This window comes from Primulina huaijiensis, chromosome 14 (genome assembly GCF_012295235.1).
Source record: "Primulina huaijiensis isolate GDHJ02 chromosome 14, ASM1229523v2, whole genome shotgun sequence".
Classification (NCBI taxonomy): Eukaryota; Viridiplantae; Streptophyta; class Magnoliopsida; order Lamiales; family Gesneriaceae; genus Primulina; species Primulina huaijiensis.
In genome coordinates this window covers 15,187,375-15,210,742 of record NC_133319.1, presented here as the reverse complement: position 1 = coordinate 15,210,742, position 23,368 = coordinate 15,187,375, and the positions used below count along the sequence as shown (strand labels likewise).

Sequence of the window (23,368 nt, the reverse complement as noted above, 5' to 3'; positions counted from 1 at the left end):
AATGACGTATATCTTCTAGCTCACTCCGGTCCTTTTTCCGCTTCGGTGTCATCTTTGTTTCTTTACATATTTACGAAAATATAATATGCAAACACTTAACTCACTATTTACACAACCAAATCTCCATCTTTACCCAATGATTGATTCACTTCCCATCTGGGAACTCTAGTTGCAGCCATGGAGAAGCTACCAAGTTTCCACAAGCCCATCAAAGTTTTGATCTTCTCCTTCATCGTCTTTTTTCTGTGTTCTTTCTCATTTTCTTTTCAATTTGGGTTATGGAAGCCACCATCGTTCCAATACTACTTCTCTTCATGCGCATGCTAAAAAAGGGCTATCGGAAACTGTTGTGGAAGATTCAGCCTTGGTGGGAGGAGATGAAGATGTTTCAAGTGGCGGTGGTGCTCAGAAAAAGGGAAGTGAAGCGGGAATCAAAGACAGTTTCTTGCTGGATGGCAATATGAGTTTGATTACTTCCTTAGATGGTGTGAGTGTCTTGCAAATGAATAAGTCTAAAGTTGGCCACTTCACAGAATTTAGGGGAGCTGGGGAAAGGGAGTCTGCAGATGAAGAAGAACTTCAAGAATTGGACGATGTAACAGAAACAATGCTAGCGGGGAACAGAATGTGGATTTAGCGTCTGGTCATGATTCTGATAGGAATAATCCATCTGATGGGCAACGTACGTTAAGCCGAAATAGGATTGAGGAGAAGAATGAGGTAGGTTGTGACACTACAAATGGGAAGTGGGTTATTGATGAAAACTATCCCTTGTATACATATGCGATCGAGCTGTCCCTTTATAGACGAAGGGTTCCATTGTCAGGCTAATAATGGAAGGGCAGACAAAAGATTACATGAAATGGAGTTGGCAGCCTCAAGATTGTGACATTCCTAGGTATCGTTCATTACGCGATAAAACTTAGTGTTTTTGACCTTGCATTTTTTCAAGACTGAATCGGAAAGTTCTGACATCTGAAGGAAAATCCAAAAACTGGTAGGTTCAATGCAACCAAAATGCTGGAATTAATCAGGGGAAAGAGGGTAGGTTTGTTGGCGATTCAATAAAGAGGAATCAGTGGGAATCCATTCTTTGTTTATTAATGGGAGCAGTCAAACATCCGAAGAAGGTATATGAAACCCGTGGGCGCAAAATAACCAAAGAGTGGGAATTATTGTTTCATGTTTGAGGTAAAATCTCCCCAGATTTCTTGAGCTTGTTTTCTTGAATCATTATCAATGAAATTCCTTTCTGGATTACAAATGTAGAGTGGAATTTTATGTTAGCTATTTCTTGTTTCCTGAGAGTGCGCCAAGAATAGGGGTAAGGCGAGTGCAGACATTGCGTATCGATAGGATTGACAAAGGGTCATCGAGATGGAGAAGGGATGATTTTCTGGTATTTAACACTGGACATTAGTGGTCTCATCACAAGACAGGCTGGGTCAGCTTCTTTCTCATCCTATTCATATATTTGATTCTGTCTTCAACTTTTATTCTTTAATACAAACAGGATTAATTACTACCAGGAAGGGGACCAGATCCATCCTCAACTCCATGTTAATAAGGCTTTTCACAGAGCTTTGTCGACATGGGCTTCATGGGTCGATAACAACATTAATCCAGGCGAAACACGCATAGCTGCCCCTTCTCATTTCAGGTACGCTGCTGATATGTATTGAAAAAATGTCTTATCTGTATCGCTTTAACAGAACATTCACGACCAGTGGGGGTTTGTGGAACGCTGGGGATTTGCAGTAGATTTTCATCCCATGACTGGAACTTTTAGCTCTCAATATTCTGAAAAAGATTTGATGGTGGAGGAAATAATGAGGCAGATGAAGAACCCTGTTACCTTACTAAATATAACAGGTTTATCAGATTTTAGACCAGATGGTCACCATCCATTTACGGAAAAAAATCTTCAAATGGCATCCAACATTGCAGCCATTGGTGCCTTCCTGGTGTCTCATATAGCTGGAATGAGCTATTGTACTATCATTTAGAACACAGGATAGTTTAGTAAACTAGAAATCTACGTTCTTTCATTCTGTTTTGCCTGCTGATGCTGATTTGATTTGCTACCACATTAATGAACAAGTTCACACCTGCTTTTGTTCACCTCTCTCTCACCACAAAAAAATAGTATTTTTTTTTGTGGAAAATAGAAGCATGGGTTTTCATAGGCAACGAGATTTTTATTTCATTGTATCAAATTGTCAGCTCAGTTTCTTGGCATTATGGCTAAATACATATATGAGTACTTCAAAGGAACAAGTCATGACATATTATACCGTGACTCAAACTTAATCTCAATAATTTACTACACGGTCTAATATATAACAGGTGAAAAGTACAGTGGTTCCGGGTATCATACGTAGTAAAGATAGCTGGACCTCAACCAGATTGGTGCTTCTTTGGTCGACCCTGAGTTACAGGTGAACCATCTCTCTTTGAACCCTCGGGCTTCCGAGCCCACGCAGGTGCTTGATCCGGACCATAACGATAATCATAAAAGAGCTCTTCACCAGCTTCAATACGCTCGTTGGCAAAAATGCCGACACGGTGATCACCAGCCACCAACATTACCTGTTGAGACCATAATGTATCAGCTCACTGACAGCAGTAGAGCTATTAAAAAAATGAAACAAACATAGTCACTACCTTGGCATAACAGTTGGGAGTTGATGAATGGTTAGCAAATTTCAACTTATCTCCTTTGCGGTAAGCATCAAGAACATACTGAAACAAGAGAACAATTCATACCTTTTGCATCGTTTGAGGATAACAGTCAATAGATGGCAATTGCAGTGGCTCATTCACTACGTCAATGGCAATAAAATTTGAAGGAATTGTTTTTATTCTAAAACTAGAGATTTTACTTGCCTGATCATTCAAGTCAAAAAGGAAAGAGGAATTTGCACGATCATAGATTTTCCCCCGCTTATCTGCTTCTCGATGGGAGATCAACTCACCAGTATATTCTCCAAGGTAATCATTTTTATTTACAGAGTTCTGGAATTACTTTTCCAGCGTTAGCATAACAATTTGACATAAGAAAAATCTTGGCAGGAAAAAAATCTCCCTCATACCTTTAAAAATGCTCCCCATCCAGCAACATCTGACTTAGCCAGTAGGATCTGTGACGGGGAAAAAAGAAGAGAATGAGGCTAGGGATGTAAACAAACCAAACCGTTCGCGAGCTATTCGAAGCTCGGCTCGAAAAAAAGCTTGTTTGAGTTCGTTTGTTAATCATATCAAACCAAGTTCAAGCTCGATTTTGAGCTCGACAATTTAATCAAACCAAGCTCAAGCCTAAGCGTATTCGGCTCGTGAGCTCGCAAACATGTTTGTTAATAGGCTCGCGAGCTCGAACTCGGCTCGTTTAGGTGGCTCGTCAGCTCGAGCTTGACTCATTTGTTATTTGTTGAGTTGACAAATAAAAATATTAGTATTAATAAAAGTTAAACTATTATGTCTAATATAAAATTAGTTAATAGATATATTTAATTTTAACAAGCTCGAATCAAGCTCAAATTCGAGCTCAGTTGCATGTTTTACGAGCTCGAAAACGAGCCGAGATCAAGTCAGACTTGTTAAATATGATAAACGAGCTATTAATAAACCAAGCTCGAGCCCGGCTTGATTAACATGATAAATGAGCTTTTAACGAGTCGAACTCGAGCTTTTCACAAGCTTAGTAATTTCAAGACAAGTCGAATTCTAGCCTGATAATAAAAGTTCGAATAAAGCTCGAGCTTGAGCTCGAGCTCTATCAATCTTAAACGAGCCAAACTCAAGCCAGATGATAAAAGCAAGAATCAAGCTCGAGCTCGAGCTAGAGCTTGAATTAATCTTAGACGAGCCAAGCTCAAGCCTGATACTGTTCGGCTTGGTTTGGATAATTTACGTCCCTAAATGAGGCTACGGAATTTCGAAATTAGTGAAGAAATATAGTGAATTAGAAAATATGTTACCCTTTGCTGCTGCCTCAGAAAGAGTCTCATGTTTCCACACTGACCATCTCCTTGTTTTGGCGGCTCACCTAATGACCCATCACCACAGCTGCACAATGTTGTAATTACTTTCAACATAATCAATGGTGAGCAAAATAAAATGCCAAATTAGTGTGTGCGCGCTCGTTTTTTCTTTATGTTCTTTTCGCCTGGGGTATGTGGGGGCTGGGGGCGCGTTTTTTCTTTATGTTCTTTTCTCCTGGGGTATGTGGGGGGCTGGGGGTGTGGAAGAATAGGACACTGAAAATTTTTGAGCTAATATCTAATGGAGATCTTTGGCTGTCCATAAGGACTTCAAAGATCAACCCATCATGAAGAGAAAAGTTTGCAAAAAATCCATTCCAAGGTGGTTATGGAAGTAAAGGATTTTCATAAAAGAACAGGAAAATTTTCAAGGCTCGGCAATGCATTTAATATAAAACCTAAACAGGCGGAAACGCCGGTGACAAGTCAAGAAACAGTGAACTTCCCAGATAGGAACAAGGAGATATCAACATCAAGAACTTTCCAAAAATTTAAAAATGATCTCTTGGCCTCATCTTTCTTTTCCTTGAATTTAAGTTCGGCACTAAACCTATACACCAGAAAAGATCTGACAACGCAATAAAAAAGCGAGTGAACCAAAAGATAAATACCTAACCCAGCAATTTCGGCAAACATCGGGGTCACATTCGCGTCCAGCTGCAAAACAAGGACATTGCCGGCTTTTGCATTGACTTTTAGCACAATGACATCCTCTAAATCTATTTTTACACCCTTTTGAGCACCTGAGAATAAAAGGATACACATTATTCTTTAACTTCGTCAAAATAGAGTGGATAAATAAGTCGCTAGATTGGTTTTAAGCTAATTAATATTTAAAAAAATTCACAGATAGCCAGAGCTCTTTGAATACATGAATGGAGAGCATGCTTAGTCTTCTAGCTTTAAAACTGCATATACTTAAAATGCATTGCTCTACATCATGTTGTCAAATTAATTGAGTAATAACTCCAAAATATACAGATTTATCCATGGCTAAAAGAATTTTGAACTAAAATGGTGTCAACTTCAAAGATTAATGAACACACAAGGAACTATATAAAGCACCATGACTAGCATGCGTGCAATTTTTAGCAGCAATGAAAGGAACCAAGTAGTTTATGCACTTCTTTACTCGAGGAAAAATTATATCTTGATGATATTTGGTTGAAATACCATAAATTTCTAGTTTATACTTATTTTGAAGTAAGAAATGAATTCTCCTAACACAGAACTCCTTTTGTTTTAGATGCTGACAGTAACTCCTGCTCTTGTATGAAGGTATTTATTTCAAAGAGAGAACTAAAGATGAATTGACTGGAAAACAATGTTCAATATCCTAGGAACTAGCCAAACTATTGGTCCAGGCATTCTTCGGTTTTGTAAAATTCGACTTCATTCTATGCATCGAGCTCAAACTACATGCAATCAAATCTACAGAAAAATGCTTTACGATTTATTTTTCTGTTTCCTAAAAATGTCTCTGATTTTCACGTATGAACTAAGTATTCCAAAGATAGACGTATGAACAAAAGAAGAACTTGACACACCCACAGTATTTTTCACAGCAAGTTCCGATTTGTAAACAAGGGCACTGCTTTCCACACAAGGATTGGCATCCGCATGGAACATATTGCTTATATGGCTCATCTTTCCCTTCTGCTATCCTTCTCCACAGGGATGGATGGCCAGCAGACTTCCAAGAGGATTTAACTTTGCGGGCTCTGCCTCTTTTACGACATATTCTTGTTTTGACAGGCAAGTCTGGCTCCTGGTAAAAAGTTGGTAAAATGTGGCAATTGCGTCTGAAATTTTGAACCATCCACTCATGCATTTGCAGAATACAAATGGAAAAAGAAAACTAGGTGGAATTTCTTTTTGTCTGAAAAGAAAAGTTTCAGACTAATGATAGATGTTAAGACAAGAAATCCGAATTGGCTGTATCACATTGAAAATAAAAATACTTCAATGATTGAATGAAGGTTTAGATATATATGGTGCTCAATAGTAGGTAAATTTTAAAATAGTCACAACTACTTATAAGACGGGTCGCGGAATAATTTCACATTGAACTTTGTATTCCATGAAATAGAATTCTTAAAGGACCAAATACCTAAGGGTGGTTCTTGTGAACAAATTGGGGGACATTCAGCCGAAAGCATACACCATAATATCAATTTAAGAGAATTGCTTCCGTCTGAGAATTTATCTAATAAGTGATCTACGCTGCAGAATTTTGACTTCAAATGGTTTAAATATTCAGCGAGGCTCCGTAATTGGAAAACATTCAAAGATAGCGGTGGAAAACTCATGACTGAAGGAATAATTTATGCGAGACAAGTAATACCCGTGGCATCTAGTAAACTCCTAATAAATTATTATTTTGGTTCAGTTTTTGCGAGAAAATTAATTCCTATGGCATCTGATATGCTAATAGATATATTTTGGTTCAGTTTAATTTTAACTTTTTTATAAATGCAAAAAGTTAAATCATATAACTGCTCGGTCAGGGGATAAGCTGGTACAAACCGAATTATCCATGTGCGCTTTGCCTACATCTTTAGAAAAGTGGCTCATCACAGATGAAGATCCACGAGGTACAACAACTCCATCACCATACATATAAGTGGATACTTCTTTGCATGTTTTCAGCCCAGGGAGCAAATTCCTGGCTATAAGGCAACTGTAAAACGGACATCACAATTAGCTTAACAAGGTAGAGTTTGCACAATGGTTGTAATTGGGAAATTTCCAGAACTAAAGGAAAAAACCAAAAGAAAGAATGTTATTATCGTGCAACAGTCTTCTGGACAATATTATAGTTCAGGCCTACCAATTACTATTGCTTCTATTCAAATGACCTAGCCTTTATCAACACGGTGTGAACTAGTCTCAGAATTTAAAGCTAATATTTATAATTTTGGAATCACTGTTTGTTTAATACCAACAAATCGGATAATGACGAGCATTTGAATTATAAGATAAACTTTGATCTACTGTTTTATATTTTATACTTTGAATAGATTAGATCAAGTTGTTATCATCTGTTGATTTGTATAAATTGTACTCGGTTCAGAGAAAGGAATAAGATTTCTTCTTCTTCAGCATATACATTATTATATTAAACTACATGGTATAAAAAGTCGGGTTCAGCCAATGACTAAGTGTGGCATGGCCTCCTCTTCCAACAACGCCTCCACTCCGGCGACGACGACCCCGAGCTTGGGCAATGTCTCCAATCTCCATCACGTGCCATAAACTTAATGGCCATGATTTCCTCTCTTGGTCGCAATCTGTGATGATGTCCATCTGTGGCCAAGGCAAAGAAGACATCCTTACGGGAACGGCGACCCGCCTGATTCCAATGATGCCAAGGTCAAAACATGGAAGGCTGCGAACAACTTGCTCATGTCAGTTAATTAATTCCATGACGTTTGATATTGGAGAAAATTTTCATCTCTGCTCCACTACCAAAGATATATGGGACGTGGCTTGTGAAACGTACTCATGTAGGGACAACACGACAGAGCTCTTTGCGACGTAATCTACTATTCACGATCGCCGCCAGGAAGAGTCCCCGGTCACTGCCTATTTTTTTGCTCTCACCTGCCATAAGCAGATTATTGATATGACCGAGGCACATGACTGGAAGTGCACCACTGGAGAGAAAATCTATGTATCCATCATTGAAAGGAACCACGAGTTCAAATTTTTTATGGGCCTCAACAACAGTCTCGATAAAGTCCGTGGTCGAGTCCTTAGCACCAAACCCTTGCCTAGCCTGCGGGCTGTACATCAGGAGGAAAGCAGGCGCAAAGTTATGTTGGGCGGCCTCCTTTAACAGTTCTGCCCTTGCACTTCATTGTTAACTCCCTTCCAATTCCGATGATTATTCTGCTCCTCGGGGTCTCCGGAATGGACAGCCTTCCAACCCCACTAAAGGCAAGTCAATTCCAAGACGTCTTTGGTGCGAAAATGCAAGAAGCCAAACCACAATCTTGACACTTGTTGGAAGATCTATGGTAAGCCTGCGGACTCGAAACCTCACGAGAGCATCACGTGAACACTGCTATCTCCGATCAGCCTTCCTCTGACTTGTTGCCTTTTACCAAGTAGCACATTGACATGCTTCACATGCTATTTGGGCAACAATCTTCTCCTTCGACGTCTTCTATTATTGGTACAGGCACTGCTGCCATCCAATGTGATATTCCACTTGCTTTACTATCTCAGAGTGATTTATCACGTTCTTGGATCATCAATTCTGGTGCTTCATATCATATGATTGGAAAGTTACAATTTTTCCACTCATACAGCCCATTCTCTTTTAAAAATCAGTTCAAGTGGCAGATGGGTCCTGCACAAGAGTGCTTGGTTAGGGTTCCATATAGTTATCAGAAGATTTATGCTGAAAAAATGTTTTGTTTGTTCCCGAACTTCATTGCAATTTGTTATTAGTCAGTAAGTTGAATAGTGATCTAAATTTTCCAACCATTTTTTCAACCGACTCTTGTGTTTTTCAGGACCTGGCATCGGAGAAGACGATTGGCAGTGCTGAATTTTGTGTGGGCCTGTACATTCTTCAGTTGAAGCGCTTCTCGAAGAATGACCCTTCAATTACCTCCGGCCCCTCAATTTCTGTTTTCCAATCAAATAAGGATAATGACATTTTGTTGTGGCACTATTGCCTACGACATCCGAATTTTTCCAATTTTGTTCAGTGATAATAGTTTCCATATTCCTCATTGTGATGTTTGTCAACTGTCTAAACATACTTGCAATGCACCCAAACCACAATCATATACACCATCCAAACCCTTTGCCCTTATTCATAGCGATATTTGAGGCCCTTTACGCGGTTACACGTTAGTTCTTATTACTTGTTGATAATCATATTTGTCTATCTTGGGTGTTTCTCATGAAGAAAAGAGGTAAACTTCCACAATTTTTAAAAACCTTCCACGATATGATCTAAACGCAATTCTCAACCAAATTCAAATCCTACGCACTGAACGAGCCAGTGATTTCTTTAATTCTGTATTGGGTGATCAGCTAATCGCTCGTGGAATTGTTCATCAAAGCTCCTCCATTGACACCCCCAACGAAATGGTGTAGCCGAACGAAAAAACCGTCATCTCCTAGATGTTACCTGTTCCTTGTTATTCACCCGTAATGCCCCTCATCATTTATGGGGTGACGTCGTCCTAACAGCCACTCACCTCATCAATCAATCGGATGTCTTCTCGTGTCCTTAACTTCCGAACACCAACACAAACCCTCCTCGAGTTTTACCCCAATTCCCACCTTTTCTACAATATTCACATGTGAATATTTGATTGCCTAGTCTTTGTACACATTCATTCCCAACATCGGGCCAAACTTGATCCTCGCTCTCTCAAATGTAACTTTCTTGGGTACTATCCTAATCAGAAATGCTACAAGCGATATTCTCCAGTCATCAGGAAATTCTACACTTCCATGGATGTCACTTTCAATGAACCTGAACCTTTCTTTCCACCTTCCTTGGCTCAGAATGAGCTTGTCATAAATGAGCCTCAGAATTTGGAGCTCATCACCCCAGATGCACCATGTATGGAACAAACTCCCACCAACATACTACTATATGACTCACAGACACATCCTACACTCCCCCAACCTCATCCTGAATATCCTATTCCACATTTTGACCATGTTTATTCTCTCAGAAGGCCACTTCAACTTGAGAATCATCAGGAACACGCACACGATCAGCCAACCAACAGTACTTCTTCGCCGCTAGATTATCTGAAAAATAATCCAGGTACGATGAGTTCTGACTCACCTAAAATTGATGAACTTGATGAATGGCCCATTGCATTGAGGAAATGAGTTAGATATTGCACCCAACACCCTATAAGTAACTTTATCTCACTCGATCTTTTATCTCCTGCATATCAAGTCTTTGTTATGATTTTAGATCAGGTACATTTCCATCAAGCATCACCGATGCCCTCTAAAATCAAAACTGGATGACTGCTATCTTTGATGAAATACAGGCTCTCGAAAAGAACAATACTTGGCAGAACATTGAACTTTCACCTGGAAAACAAGTTGTTGGTTGCAAGTGGATTTTAACAGTCAGGCATAAGGCTGATAGAAGCATTGAACGATTTAAAGGATGGCTAGTATCAAAAGGGTATAACCAAACATGTGGGATCGATTATCAAGAAACCTTTGCATCTGTAGTCATGCTAAATATGGTCTGTGTACTCCTCGATGTTAAAAATGCCTTCTTGAATGTAGATATGGAAGACAAGATCTACATGGATATGCCTCTTGGATTTGAGTGAAAGACCATTGTCAGCAAAGTATGTAGGTTGAAGAAATCACTCTATGGTCCAAAGCAATCTCCTTGAGCCCGGTTTCATGGACTCCCTAAAGTTTTGAAAAGAAATCGATACATGCAGTGCCAATCATATCACACAATGTTTGTCAAACACTCCAACGAATACAAGATCTCTGTTATCATTGTATATGTTGATGATATTGTTATCATTGCAAACCATGAGGAGGAAATCACTAGGATAAAATTGTTGCTCTCAAAGGAATTCGAGATGAAAAACCTAGGGCACTTGAAATATTTCCTAAAAATGGAAGTGGCCAGATCAAAGCATGGAATCCTTCACAAAGAAAATATGTTTTGGACCTCTTGAAGGAAACAAGGATGTTGGGGGTACAAATCTGTCGATACTTCTACGGAGCCAGATATAAAAATTGGAATGAAGGAGGATAGTCCATCAGTCGACAAAGGAAGATATCAGAGATCAGTGGGTAAGCTGATAAATCGTTTTCACACAAGACCTGACATTGGATTTGTTAGAAGCATCGTACGTCAGTTCATGAATAATCCAATAGAGTAACACATGGAGGCCGTTTTTCGAGTATTGAAGTACCTAAAAGGATCCCCTGGAGAGGGACTATGTTTTCGAAAAACTACCACAATAAATATACTGATATATAGTAATGATAACTGGGCAAGATCTTCTACTACCAGACGATCCACATTTGGGTAATACTCGTTTGTATGGGGTAACCTAGTAACATGGCGTAACAAGAAGTAAACTATAGTGGCAAGAAGTAGGGCAGAAGCGGAATTCTGGTCCTTGGCTAATGGGAATTGTGAAGGTACATGGCTTCAAGGATTGATGACTGAATTGAAATGGGACTTGCGAAGGTATATGGCTTCAAAGATTGTTCACTGAATTGAAATGGGAAGGCTATTAGACAATGGAACTAAAATGTGACAATCAAGCTGCAGTAAGTATTGCCAAGAATCCAGCTCATCGTGATCGAACCAAACATGTTGAGGCCGATCGTCGTTTCATGAGTGAAAAGATTGAGAATGGAATCATGAAACTCAGCTACGTTTCGAGCCAATCACAAGCTGCAGACATCCTAACAAAGAGCTTGTTCCGACCACCGTTCATGACTTGGTGTCGAAGTTGGGCATGATCGATATATACAACTCAACCCGAGGGAGAGTGTTGAAAATTCAGAAATTATATAATGATGGGCATTTGAATTATTAGATAAACTTTCATCTACTGTTTTATATTTTAAACTTTGGATAGATTAGATTAGGTTGTTATCTTCTTATTAGATTTGAATAAATTGTACTCCTCGGTTCAGAGAGAGGAATAAGATTTATCTTCTTCAGCATATATTTTCTTATACTAAACTACATTGCTGTTGGAAATGAAGTGAAATGCTCCAATCTCTCCATCTTCCCCATTACTATTGGCCCGGAAAAAAGATTGAAACTTAAGAAGTTACAACATTATGGATTCTAATTATGATTTCATGCAATTTATGCAGCTACATAATTTAAAATATCTGCAGGAAATAGCTATTGAAAACAAATAGAGTTCCATACCTGTTTCTTCCAAATATGAGTGTGCCCTTCAAGTACAAGTCTTCCTCAAAAGGTCTCCATTCACTTTGTTTCACTGAAGCTTCTATTGACTTTCCAACCGAATCTGATAAATGCTTCAAAGGGACTTCCGTGACCTCTTTCCCCTTATATTTGATAGCATCCCTGACCTTATTACCAGTAGCATCAAGAAAACAAGTCAAGCCATCTGAATGAAAAAATGTGTGTAACAGATGGTGCAGTGAAGCAGTGCAAAAAAAAAAAAGTTTTCTTGTACATTTATGGCTGAAGATGCAGTCTCTTTACTATTTACAAACTCCTCAATAAAGTCATACCTCAAGATAACACTGATCACCACAAACTTTACGGTCCTCCTCGGTATCAAATGGACAGTATTGCTTCTCACTCTGTCAATCAATTATTTTCTGAAATCAACAAATGGAAAAATCTCAAATATTCTTAGTACTTTCAAAAAACCTTTCGCTTACAGGATAAATTAGATTTTGTGAACAGCCATGCAAAAGACAGTCAAATATCTGTGAACGAAACAAAAATAATAAAATAAATAAATAAAAAAGAGTAACAATAACATAGTGAAGGTGGGAAATATAAATGAAAGTCAAAAAATATATACAAACAAAAAAAGAAGAAAAAGTTCTGTCAGTTCATCTACCAGACAACGGCGACAAAATAGATTATCGAAAGAATCTAAGGCAGCTGTGAGGCTTTTGACCAGAAATGCATCATTTTCAGACTTTATTTCTCCAATCCTTTTCAAATTATGTTCCTCAGGCATCTGATCTTTTTCCATGAGCATGTCGCAGCGCTCCTGCATATACCAGGAGTGAATACATCTAAACAATAGAGAGAGACAGTTGTAAAAATACAGGAAATACAATTAAAAAATGACAAGTAGCATACCTCTCAGAGGAAATATGTACACATTTATCAAAACGAAACACCATGATTTGTGAAAGTTTTATCCCTTCTAATTGTTAAAACTTTTAAAATAAAATATATAGATCACCTCAATTTCCACTGCAGTTCCCCCAACAAATTGGGTCAGTACATTGAGAATGTCAGCACTAACTCCATACTCCTGAAAGGCCATCCTATAAATTCACAAATGAGCATATAACATAATTCTGGAAAGTGCCAATGGGCTTTGAATGCAAAAAAATCAGCAAAAAGGAATCACACCAACTCAAAAGGTTAATCCAAACTATGCTGAAACCACACGTCCCAAAAATCCAAGCTCGTGGAATGATGTACAATTAATAGTTTAATATTTAAAATGCCTTCACTTCAACAAATAAATGCCTGAAATTCATGTCCAAGGTGTATAGGTATAGGTTGGTCAGGCTTTATGCAGCAAAGGCCACTGAAAGCCAACTAATTGAAACCGCTTGTCCAAAGCTAGAGCTCATAAAAACAGCGAAATGAATAGGGTTTATATCTAATAAACAATGTGCATAATTTTGTTTTAACAGTTATTATACTCCGATGCACATAGAACTATGTGGTTTTGACCAGGAACCAACAAGGAGGAAAGATTACTAAACTGTAAAAATCAGATGACTTAAGTTCTTTCACATTTATAATTACACAAAACTTTCCTACAAACAGATTCAATATTTTACTAATTCTCATTGGAATTATCCAGCCAAATATGGTCAAACCGAGTCAACGGAATAAATACATCGACTTTCACAAATAAGGGTTACCATTTTGATTTCATGTGCAAAGATCCACCACCTTCAAATAGAAAAAGAAAAGAAAATTTTCGATATGTTCATTAAAGACAAGTAGAGCCATACTACTACGCCCAAATATAGTGATAAAAGATCAAGGAAAAAAATATGTGTACACCATTTGGTTGGTATCAAATGTTTGTGTAGTTTTTCATTGGTGATCGAATATTTAGGAATAACTTTTTGCAATAGGGAAAGGGCTTCAATTTTGTGCTGACATTGTTTTATTCCCTATCTGGTTACAGGCTCTCTTACTTCTTTAAATCTCCTTCAAGCTACTGCTCGCAAATGGGACATGTTGCACCTAGTTCTCAAGTTAAGGAAATTAATTTGCCAATTTAGGATAAATATTTTTTTTTGCATCTTTACTTGAAAGGCAGTTCAGTTCCATGGCAAGTGCTTTAGTTAACTGCTTAATACAGTAGGAACCCAGTCAATTTTTTTCTGGAGAAATTCATCAAGCAGATATCCCTGCTCCTATAAAGTTAGATAGGTTTGGGATCTAATATGTTACAAATTACTATCCACTCTAAGACTTTCTTGTATTTATTTCGGTGTTTTTGGTCTAGTCTCCCAATTATATATATCCTTTTCTTTTTTTATCCGTTTATTGATTCCCACTTACAGGCACAAACACTATATTACTGGTCCACCAGTCCAGCACAAGTGGTCTTTTGCCTTGTGTTTCTATTCTTTTTTCTTTTTAAAAAATCAAAATCAGAATACACGAAAGCTCTTTATATAGATAAAACCTAATTATACCAGTGTTTTAAAAAGCGCTAGGCAGTAGGTCGGCGGCCATCCGCCGCCAGGCACCCTGGCAGTTTTTTTCACTATATCCCTAATTCTTCTTTTAGTTCATTTCTATATTTCTCCAACACTCCATCTGTATCGGATTCAAACTAAAAATCCATGATATTATTTTGAAGTACAGATCAAGGTACATGTTTTTTTTTAAAAAAAAATATATGACAAGCATGATGGTATGATAATAATGTATTTGAAATATTCTGATAATAAAAATTAGATTTCGAGGTGATGCGCTATTAATTTTATTTTTTTAATATATTAAAAAACAGATTTTTTAAAAATAAAAATATATCCGCCTAGGCGACCGATTAATGAGGCAACGACCAGAGGAGTCACATTCGAAATTGGGCGGTGGGCGACCTAGGCGGTACTAGGGTGACACCTTTAAGAACAATGATTTATGCAGTTGATGGATTTATATTTTGATACAATTTCCTTGATTCAATTTATAGTATTTTGGTGAATTTCAATGGTTAAACTGATACATATAGCTAACTAATCATGATTTGTGTTGGTGTAAAGGTGAAATCAAGGAATAGAGTCGAAATGTCGGAAAAAGGAAACAATTGCATGGTTTAGTCTCCTTGGAGTTACCCAATGGCATCACAACATGAGGAAAAATATGAACCAGATAACCTAAGAACCAAATACAATCAAGTACAAAGTGAGAAATTGGACAATACAGCATGACTATCTTCTTTTTATCTGAATTGTGTATTCCACTAGATCTCAAGTAGCCCTGCAATTTTGTCTAATTATTAATTGAATGAATAAAAGATTCAAATGCCATGTCCAAACAAATCTTGGCATGTCTTCATGTTTTAGGAAATAAGAGGATCCAATTTTCTTTAGATACTTTCATCAAAAACTCATACTTTCAAGAAGAAGAACACAAAGGGAGCAATTGAGAAGATAGGGAGGAAGAAAAAGATTCAACAACGGAGGTGACTTTGAGAGTTTATTCATCTTCCTAAACTTTGTTTTTTATTTTATTTTGAACTGATTATGTTTGAATTGTTGAGAAGCATTTTTAAACATCATTTATACTTATGAACTAAGTTTATTTTATCAGATTAGAGCATTCTTTGTTTGACGTATGATTTTATTAATCTTATTTGATTGTACTCCTGAATTTTCTGAGTCCGTGTTTTGTTTTTAATGTTTTCAAAAAGTAGCTACCTTTGAAGTTTGAACGATTTTATATACTACAATTGAGATAGAGAAGACATAATATTACATATTATGGATTTAGATTGAGATCGAATGATAAAATAAAATAATGTGTGCTAACTATAGATAATTTAATCGAAGGGTAGTGTTTTTCATAGAATTTAACAGAATATTGATTGTTAAACAATTTAAAGAAACGTAATTGTTGCAAATTAATATTAGGTTTGATATAACTTTAGATAGTTTATTAAATAAACTAGGAAAACCCGTCATCCCAGAAATAGATGGAATTTCAATAAAAATAATAATAATTGAGGATTGTAGGGATTAGCATTCTGAACTGAAATCTTAACAATATTTTCTCGAACGAACTTTTCCTTGCTATCTGATTACTTTGGTTGGTATTTGAGAATTTTATTTTATTTTATTTAAATTGTTCAATTTTTTTCATATGTTAAATATAGTTACATAATTTTATTTGGTGCTAGCTAGTTAGTCCGGGTGAAACGACAACCCGATTCTCATGTTTATATTAAAACTCGACATTGTATTCTTACGGCCAAATCAAGCTATTTTATTTAAAATGGGCATTGTATTTTTATATAATTTTTTAGTGTGAAATAAAGCCCAATCAAGTTTTTGAGTCCCAGTTAGGCCTAACCATGCTTTCAAAGCCAACGGTTTTGGTTCCAACAAAAGGTAAAATAGGTACCGAACCACTTGGATCGGTTCCTGCTTCTAAGGTTTCGGATTCGGGTTTTAACGGTTACGGTTTGAAATCTTTGAACTAACATTTATTCTTTTAGATTTAGAGGAAAAAAGAAAAATAATGATACAATATGTGAGAAGTGAAATTATTTGTTCAACAATCATACTTAGTTTTTATCAAAATATAAATAAAAATAAGGGGTTAAATTTAATTCATTTAGATCAAATGGTTTAAATTATATAACTTACAGTGCTAGGTATGATAGAAGATCTTAAAATTTAAGATAATTTACGGTTGCAGTTCCGGTTCCTTATTTTTAGGAATTGGAACTGACCGTAAGTTCACGGTTCCGGTTTCAGTTATTGGATGTGGACATGTGGTTCCTGGGAACCGTGGTTGGGCTTAGTCCCAGTCATTCAATACAAGGCGATTCATGAAGACTAGTAAAGTAGTTGACAAGTGGCAAAAAGTCAAATCACATGAAATATGGTACATAAACATGAGGCATATTATGTACATCATAAACAGTAGACAAACTAACCTCAAAATACGATCTTCTGCCTCAGAAAATTCATGTTTCTCTCCCTCCAATCCTCCGAGCTCTTCTTCGCTATCGCTACAGATCAATGCCTCACTACCATGTTGATCGTAGTAAATTCGTCTCCTTCCAACAACTGATTGGTCTTCAGTCATTCTCTGATTTCTGTGGATGATGCGAAGAATTCATGCAAAAACAATACCAAATATAAACTTTACTTCATGTAAGACCACGACAAAATGCACATAGGTTAGCAAGTTTTAATCATGTAAACAAAAAGGTGGACAGACACAACAATTAAATCTATTGCACCAAAAGCAAAAGTATACGATGAATTCAAATTCAACACATGAACGATGTTCTTCTAATCTCGTAAATAAACAGCCATTTGGCCTAAAACCTTTAAATTATCAAACAAGCTTGCACAAGTTCTGTCCATACCATTATATCCTTCAATGCTCTTATAGAAAAGTATAGAAAAAACCATATTATATGCTTTACGGGGATAAAAAAACACGGTTAACTAATACCATCATTTATCAAATGCAAGTGGTCTAAACCACGCTCTTTGTGGTTCATGATTTTGGACTAACGTTTCAACTAAAACCACTAGCGGCATGTCACAGCTACTGATACAATATCCAAATCAAGGTATTGCAATATGATCCCATAAACAAATTAAGGACAACAGAAAATCTTCCTCATATGATTCAATCCAGGCATCACTTGACAGTGATATAATAAATGTACCATTTCATGCCATAAATGTGCTAATTCTCACACCTGTTCAGAAAAACTTCCAATTTTCATAACATTAACAGGTACTTATTTCTTCAGGAAAAAAATGAAGATCTACAGAAAAACTAGGTACTACCTCCATCTACAAAATAAATAAACCACATAGCAGAAGTTTATAAGATTATGGTACCTATCTAAGAAAATCCAAGTGGTATATGGAAGCAACTTCTCAACAATTGGAAGTTTGGCAGTCGCAGAAAATGCAATGTCTTCACTGCTAGTATTTTCTCTGCTATTGTTAATGGCATCTCTATCTGCAGATCCTTCAGCAAGCCCGCTTACTTTGCAGAGAGGATTAACCATTCTCAGAGATAGAAAGTTTGCAGAATCATTACTCCTTACAACAGTAAGATCATTCCTTGATTCAGTCAATGTTTTAATATCAGCTACATAAGCTTGAACCTTCTGGCTATTTTTCTCTAGTTTTTCCTGAGCAAAACAAAAAATAAAATAACCACCTCATCTCTAAGAAAAGTCGTTGTTAGAGAAAATTAACAATTCAAAGTGGAAATGTTGATCAAGTTTATTCACTTAAGATATCAGGATTCAAGCTAATGGTCATGATAGTTAGTCATTGATCGTGGTGAATACGGGAAAAAGATTTCGGCTTTACGATCGTGTTGATCAAGTTTATTCACTTAAGCTTGAACCTTCTGCCTATTTCATAAGGCTAACTTCTCATAAATTATACGTAAAAAGTAAAGTTAGTCATTGGTAGTGGTGAATAAAGGAAAAATATTTCAGCTTTACGAAGAATTAAGATCCAGTCTTTTGAATTTGATGCCTTAATCTTGCTATTGGCAGAGATAAAACTAAATTCTAGATGACTAGAATAAATCAGCAGATATCATACAATACGAGGCTAAAATAATGAAAATTACACCAATTAAAGCAACCCTTTCAGACTGAATCTGCCTTTCCAGTTGAGTCAATTTATTCATCAAGTTTGCAATTGCATCACTGCTCTGTTCCTCATAAGATTTCTGTTGAATCAAATCCAAACAGTAAAAACAATCATATCTCCAATTGCTGAAAAAAATTCGCCAGATCAAAAATAAAACATGAAAAGTGATACCAATTTTAGCATGTAGGAAGTAAAATTTTGCATATTTATTTAAGCACAATAGAGAATATCAACAAAATTCAACCCATGATGAGAAAATCTGATCCCTGCAATCGGAAAATTTTCCATAGCATACTTTAAGGACGAAAATTGTTGGAAATGACACCCCACAAAAAAAAACGTTTTTGCCAATCTCAGTTGGCCTTCCCTCCTTTTTTTGCTACACATAACCATAGAAAATGAAAACATTATCATCAACGAAGAATCAACACAAAAAATGAAAAACCAATCAATACCAAGCGATGATCAAACATCTCGAAACAGGAAAAATTATAGAGATCAAACATGGAAAAATAATTCGAAAGATAAATGATCGGAAGGGAAAAAAACTCCTGATTTGGAAGCAAACGCGTTGGATACCATGATGTTTATTGGTGTCAAGACTTGAGAGTGGGAACAAGAAAAAGATGAAGGGAAGGTGAAGGGGGATGCTGACGACCACTGTGTACTGATTCTACTGAAGTATCGTGTGGTGTGCTCTAAATTCTTGTAAATAATAGTTAATTTTTTGTCTTTATTATTATTTACATCTAAAATATATTTTAATCTCTTTAAAAAAAATTATATTTCTATTTTTATAATGTGTGGAAAAAATCTGACGGACTCGTTGTGACATAGAAATCATTATTGTTTATTAAATGTTATCTATTTATTTATTTTATTTATCTATACCTTGCTTAAACATTAGGCATGTTTAATTGATCCATGGGTTTGGTCCAGCCCGGTTCATACCGATTTCGGCTTCGGAAGGCCGGGAACCGGTTAAAAATTGGTTCTGTTCCGATTCCAAAATAAAAATTTAGAACTAATTTCTAACCTTAAGTCCAATTGGATATCATCAGACCAGTTTAGGTCTGATTATGACCGATTCCGAACCAATATATATGTTGTGAAACAGGGTTTGAAGAGCACCAGCGCTCCATGTTCTGTCCGGAAAATTCCCGGACAGAAGCTGGAACAGAGGTGCACCCTAAAGTGGGCACACATGCGCCTCCCATCTTTTCTTGCATTTCTTTCATTCGAGTTTTTCTTGGTTTTTTATTTTTTTATTTTTTACTTAATTTCAATTCATTCATACAACAATTCCAATAAAAAAAAAGTAAATATTCATTTATTGAAATTTCAACTTAGAATAAAGAATAATATTTAAACTTAACCAAAAAAAATTACATCCCAATTTTCATCATAATTGATAAAAGCATTTTAAAAATATTATTCTTCTACTTCATAGTATTGGCTGGCAAATTTATCGATAGTTTTTGTCGTCCTATTCTTTTTTTCAATATAAACCAATCTTGTAGTACTAGATGCATGACAAGAAATTATGAACAAAGATTGTATATATGATCTCCAATTACTTGGTCTTATGTTGAGAATACCCACTTGGATGCACTTGAGCAATGAATTGAAAACACGTCGTTTGAAATTGATAATAAGATTACGTAATCTTGAATTTTCTCTCTACCATTGTAAAAGATCAAAATTTTCTCCCATTTGAAAATTTTGATTCATAAAGAATTGTAGTTCATTGATGAGCTTGTGGGCATTGTTTTTCCTTTATATTTTTAGTGTCTTAAAGTCCGTAGAAATTTAATTCCGACTGATTTCTCAACTGAAGTTTTTCTCAATTCTGGCTCTTTCTCCGATCTCTGTTCACTAGAATATAATTGAAACATTTTCTGAAGATATTACATCGCGGACATCCTCTTATCGTCGATACTTTTTTCCAAAAATTTAACATAATATTCTAAAAAATATTTCTATTGACCTCTCACTTTGACTTTGGCCCAGTAAAGCTTCTAGACAATGCACATGTGGGATTATCTTCCAATATTTTGTAAATTTCTCTTCCATGCTTGCAACAAATTGTAAAAAATCTCATCATCTTTATATTTAACAAATTTATAGAACATATTGAAAATAAGATGAATGAAAAGGGAATGGTAGGATAATGAATACCATAAAATCTTTCGATTGCATTTTCAAATATTTCTAATAAAATAGTACATTTAATAATAATATATCAATCATTTTATTCGTGTTTGAATATAATTATAAAATGGATTGATTAATTTTTTATATGATAATATTGTATTAAACAAATTATAATGAGAATTCCAATGAGTTTAAGCGAAAGTAGAAAACATTTTATGTTTAATACCATTACTTTCACGTAAATGAATAAATTTTTTACTATATCTTTTTTGGCACATCAATTTACCACAACATTTTAATTTTTCAATCATATTTAAACTATTATCATGAAATTCATCTTGAACACATAAATTAATTATATGACATACACATCTAACATGAAATAATTAACCATTTTAACATCGATTTGAGAATATTTTTAATTGTCTTATCGAAGCGTTTTTTATATGCATTGTCTAATGTGATGAACATAATTTTATTCTCAATATGATAAAATCTACAAATATCTATGATATATCTATAATTTATGTAACAATTGTGTGTCTAATCTAAACATTCCAAAGCTAAAATTCTTTTTTTTCAAACATCAAGTATCATAAATCGAGTGACATATAATTACAAGATAAGATTCATTTTTAACACTAGTCCAAATATCGGTTGTCAAACTAACTATGCACTTAATTTTTGGAAGATGATCAACTAATGATTTTTTTATATTCCTAATAAGTTTCTAGACAATATTTCCTAATTTTATGCCTAAAAATATGAAGAAAACCTGGTTGGATAGTGGTAGTAAATTCAACAAAACCTCCATGGTCACAAATGAGAAATATTGTTCACATCTAACCACAAATCTAATAAGAGTTGTACAAGAAATTTTAGCAGTTATTATAAAATTTGATCAAGTTCTAGGATTTAGTTATTGTTGAGTTGGTTCTTTACCACGTGGTTGAAAAGTTTGTTGATCAAAGTTAGGTTTTTTAACCAAGTGTTTTTTGAATGTTCAGTTACCACCATCGGAACCACCCATTTTATATAAATAAGAAGTTTTGAATAGTTTACAAATTGCAAAAAAAAAATCATTGGTACCTCATTTTCGTTAGATTTCAAAGTGATCTCAAATTTTTCTTCGTTTGGCACTGCTAGTTGCCCCACTCTCAACCGTGGCAGTTGGATCAATTAAGTTTTTGTGATTTAACAAATAGTTCGCTGAATTAAGTTGAACATTTAAATGAGCCTAGACAGACTAAATTCATAAGGGAAAACTAAATATTCATGCGTAAATGTTTTCCCAAGCCTAATTGAACATTTAGGTAACCGAACTCGAGCGTACTGATTGTTGGAACTCAATTGAATATCAAATGTCATTGATTCACAAGTTCTACTGATTTCTCTATCAGACTGAATCAGTCATGTATTTTGGCGGAAATTCTCTGAAGTTTTCCATAATTTTCCTTCTGAGGATCAGAGCCCAGGTGAAAGTATTAGATGAATATCCTCCGCACCATAATAAATTTTTAATCTGTTAAAGTGTCATATTACATGTTCACTACCAGAGTGCACCTTTTTTTTTCCAAAAAGGACGATGACATGACACAATGATTACCATATCTGGAACGACTATCCAATTCAAAAAGTCGACCATTCATTATTTGTTTATATCTAGATCAGCTGTGTGTACATTCTAACTCTACACTCTTTATAAGAGACTTGTACATCTTGTATATCATGTGATCCATGTTATTTGAGCCTCAGTGAGCAAGCATATTTGAAGCACACGCTTAGTGTTTACATCAGATCATTGAGGATAAAATTTTCTAAGTATATCTTGTTAAAATATATATGAAACTGACAGTAAGAGTCTTGCTGATTAGATTGTTTAAGCTTTCAGTTAAAGTTAAAAGTTTCAGTAGGCTAGAGATAAGCTCTGCTGAAGTGGGTTGTTGCAAAGTGTTTGTAATCACCAAAGTCTTTTAGTAATATCATTTCGAAAAATAAATAATGGGTGACATATGAGTTATTCAATTTTCAAACATCCTTAAAAAATTTCTGTCATGTATTTTATTTAAATTTACCTAGACTAACTATTTTCGAGCCTAACTATTTATATTCTTCAAACTGATTTAGTGAGCCTATTTCTGCTCATTTAATTTATTATTGATTTGTTGAAGGCCAACCGACAAGAATTAAAAATTCATATTTTTGCTAACCCAAACAAATTTTGGATATTTCGTGTAGATTGCTTATTTAACTTAATAATCAATCTCCCGATACTAACAAATAGTATCAGAGTAGGCTAATTCTTGTCTCTGAACATCATATATAAAATGGTCTCTTTAAGTAAGGTTCTTATGTCCTCAAAGGAATATTTTGATGACTGAATATAAAGATGTAGGCTCATTTAACTGCATATGATGATGATATATGTTACGTCATAACAAACGGAAAATGAAGATTTTGAAACCAAATATATGTGTTTCCGTTATAGAATGTGCACCTCAAATGGTTGAAAAACCAAGGATGGAATGAACCAGTGAAGACAAGAAGAAATTTTATTTAGATAATGTGGCAAAAATATTTTATACAAG

General features: G+C 35.5%; 1 protein-coding gene across 4 annotated transcripts; it reads right to left on the bottom strand.

Moving 5' to 3' along the window:
* Window positions 1-2,182: 2,182 nt before the first annotated feature.
* LOC140957778 (histone-lysine N-methyltransferase EZA1-like) lies at window positions 2,183-19,327 on the bottom strand. 4 transcript variants are annotated; one of them, XM_073415161.1, is made up of 17 exons: window positions 19,206-19,327; window positions 18,604-18,705; window positions 17,853-18,151; window positions 16,928-17,089; window positions 12,974-13,058; window positions 12,620-12,775; window positions 12,435-12,482; window positions 12,282-12,353; window positions 11,950-12,116; window positions 6,567-6,720; window positions 5,588-5,808; window positions 4,652-4,783; window positions 3,978-4,065; window positions 3,093-3,140; window positions 2,887-3,015; window positions 2,665-2,742; window positions 2,183-2,589 (listed from the first exon to the last, which is right to left on the bottom strand). In XM_073415161.1, the coding sequence occupies exons 1-17, from the start codon at window positions 19,206-19,208 to the stop codon at window positions 2,398-2,400; spliced, it is 2,136 nt and encodes a 711-aa protein (XP_073271262.1). In that variant the 5' UTR covers window positions 19,209-19,327; the 3' UTR covers window positions 2,183-2,397. The 4 variants fall into 4 exon arrangements, with proteins under 4 accessions (XP_073271262.1, XP_073271263.1, XP_073271261.1 ...); XM_073415162.1 differs by having other exon boundaries at window positions 18,619-18,705; XM_073415160.1 differs by lacking the exon at window positions 19,206-19,327 and adding an exon at window positions 19,082-19,203 and having other exon boundaries at window positions 18,619-18,705.
* Window positions 19,328-23,368: the final 4,041 nt, after the last annotated feature.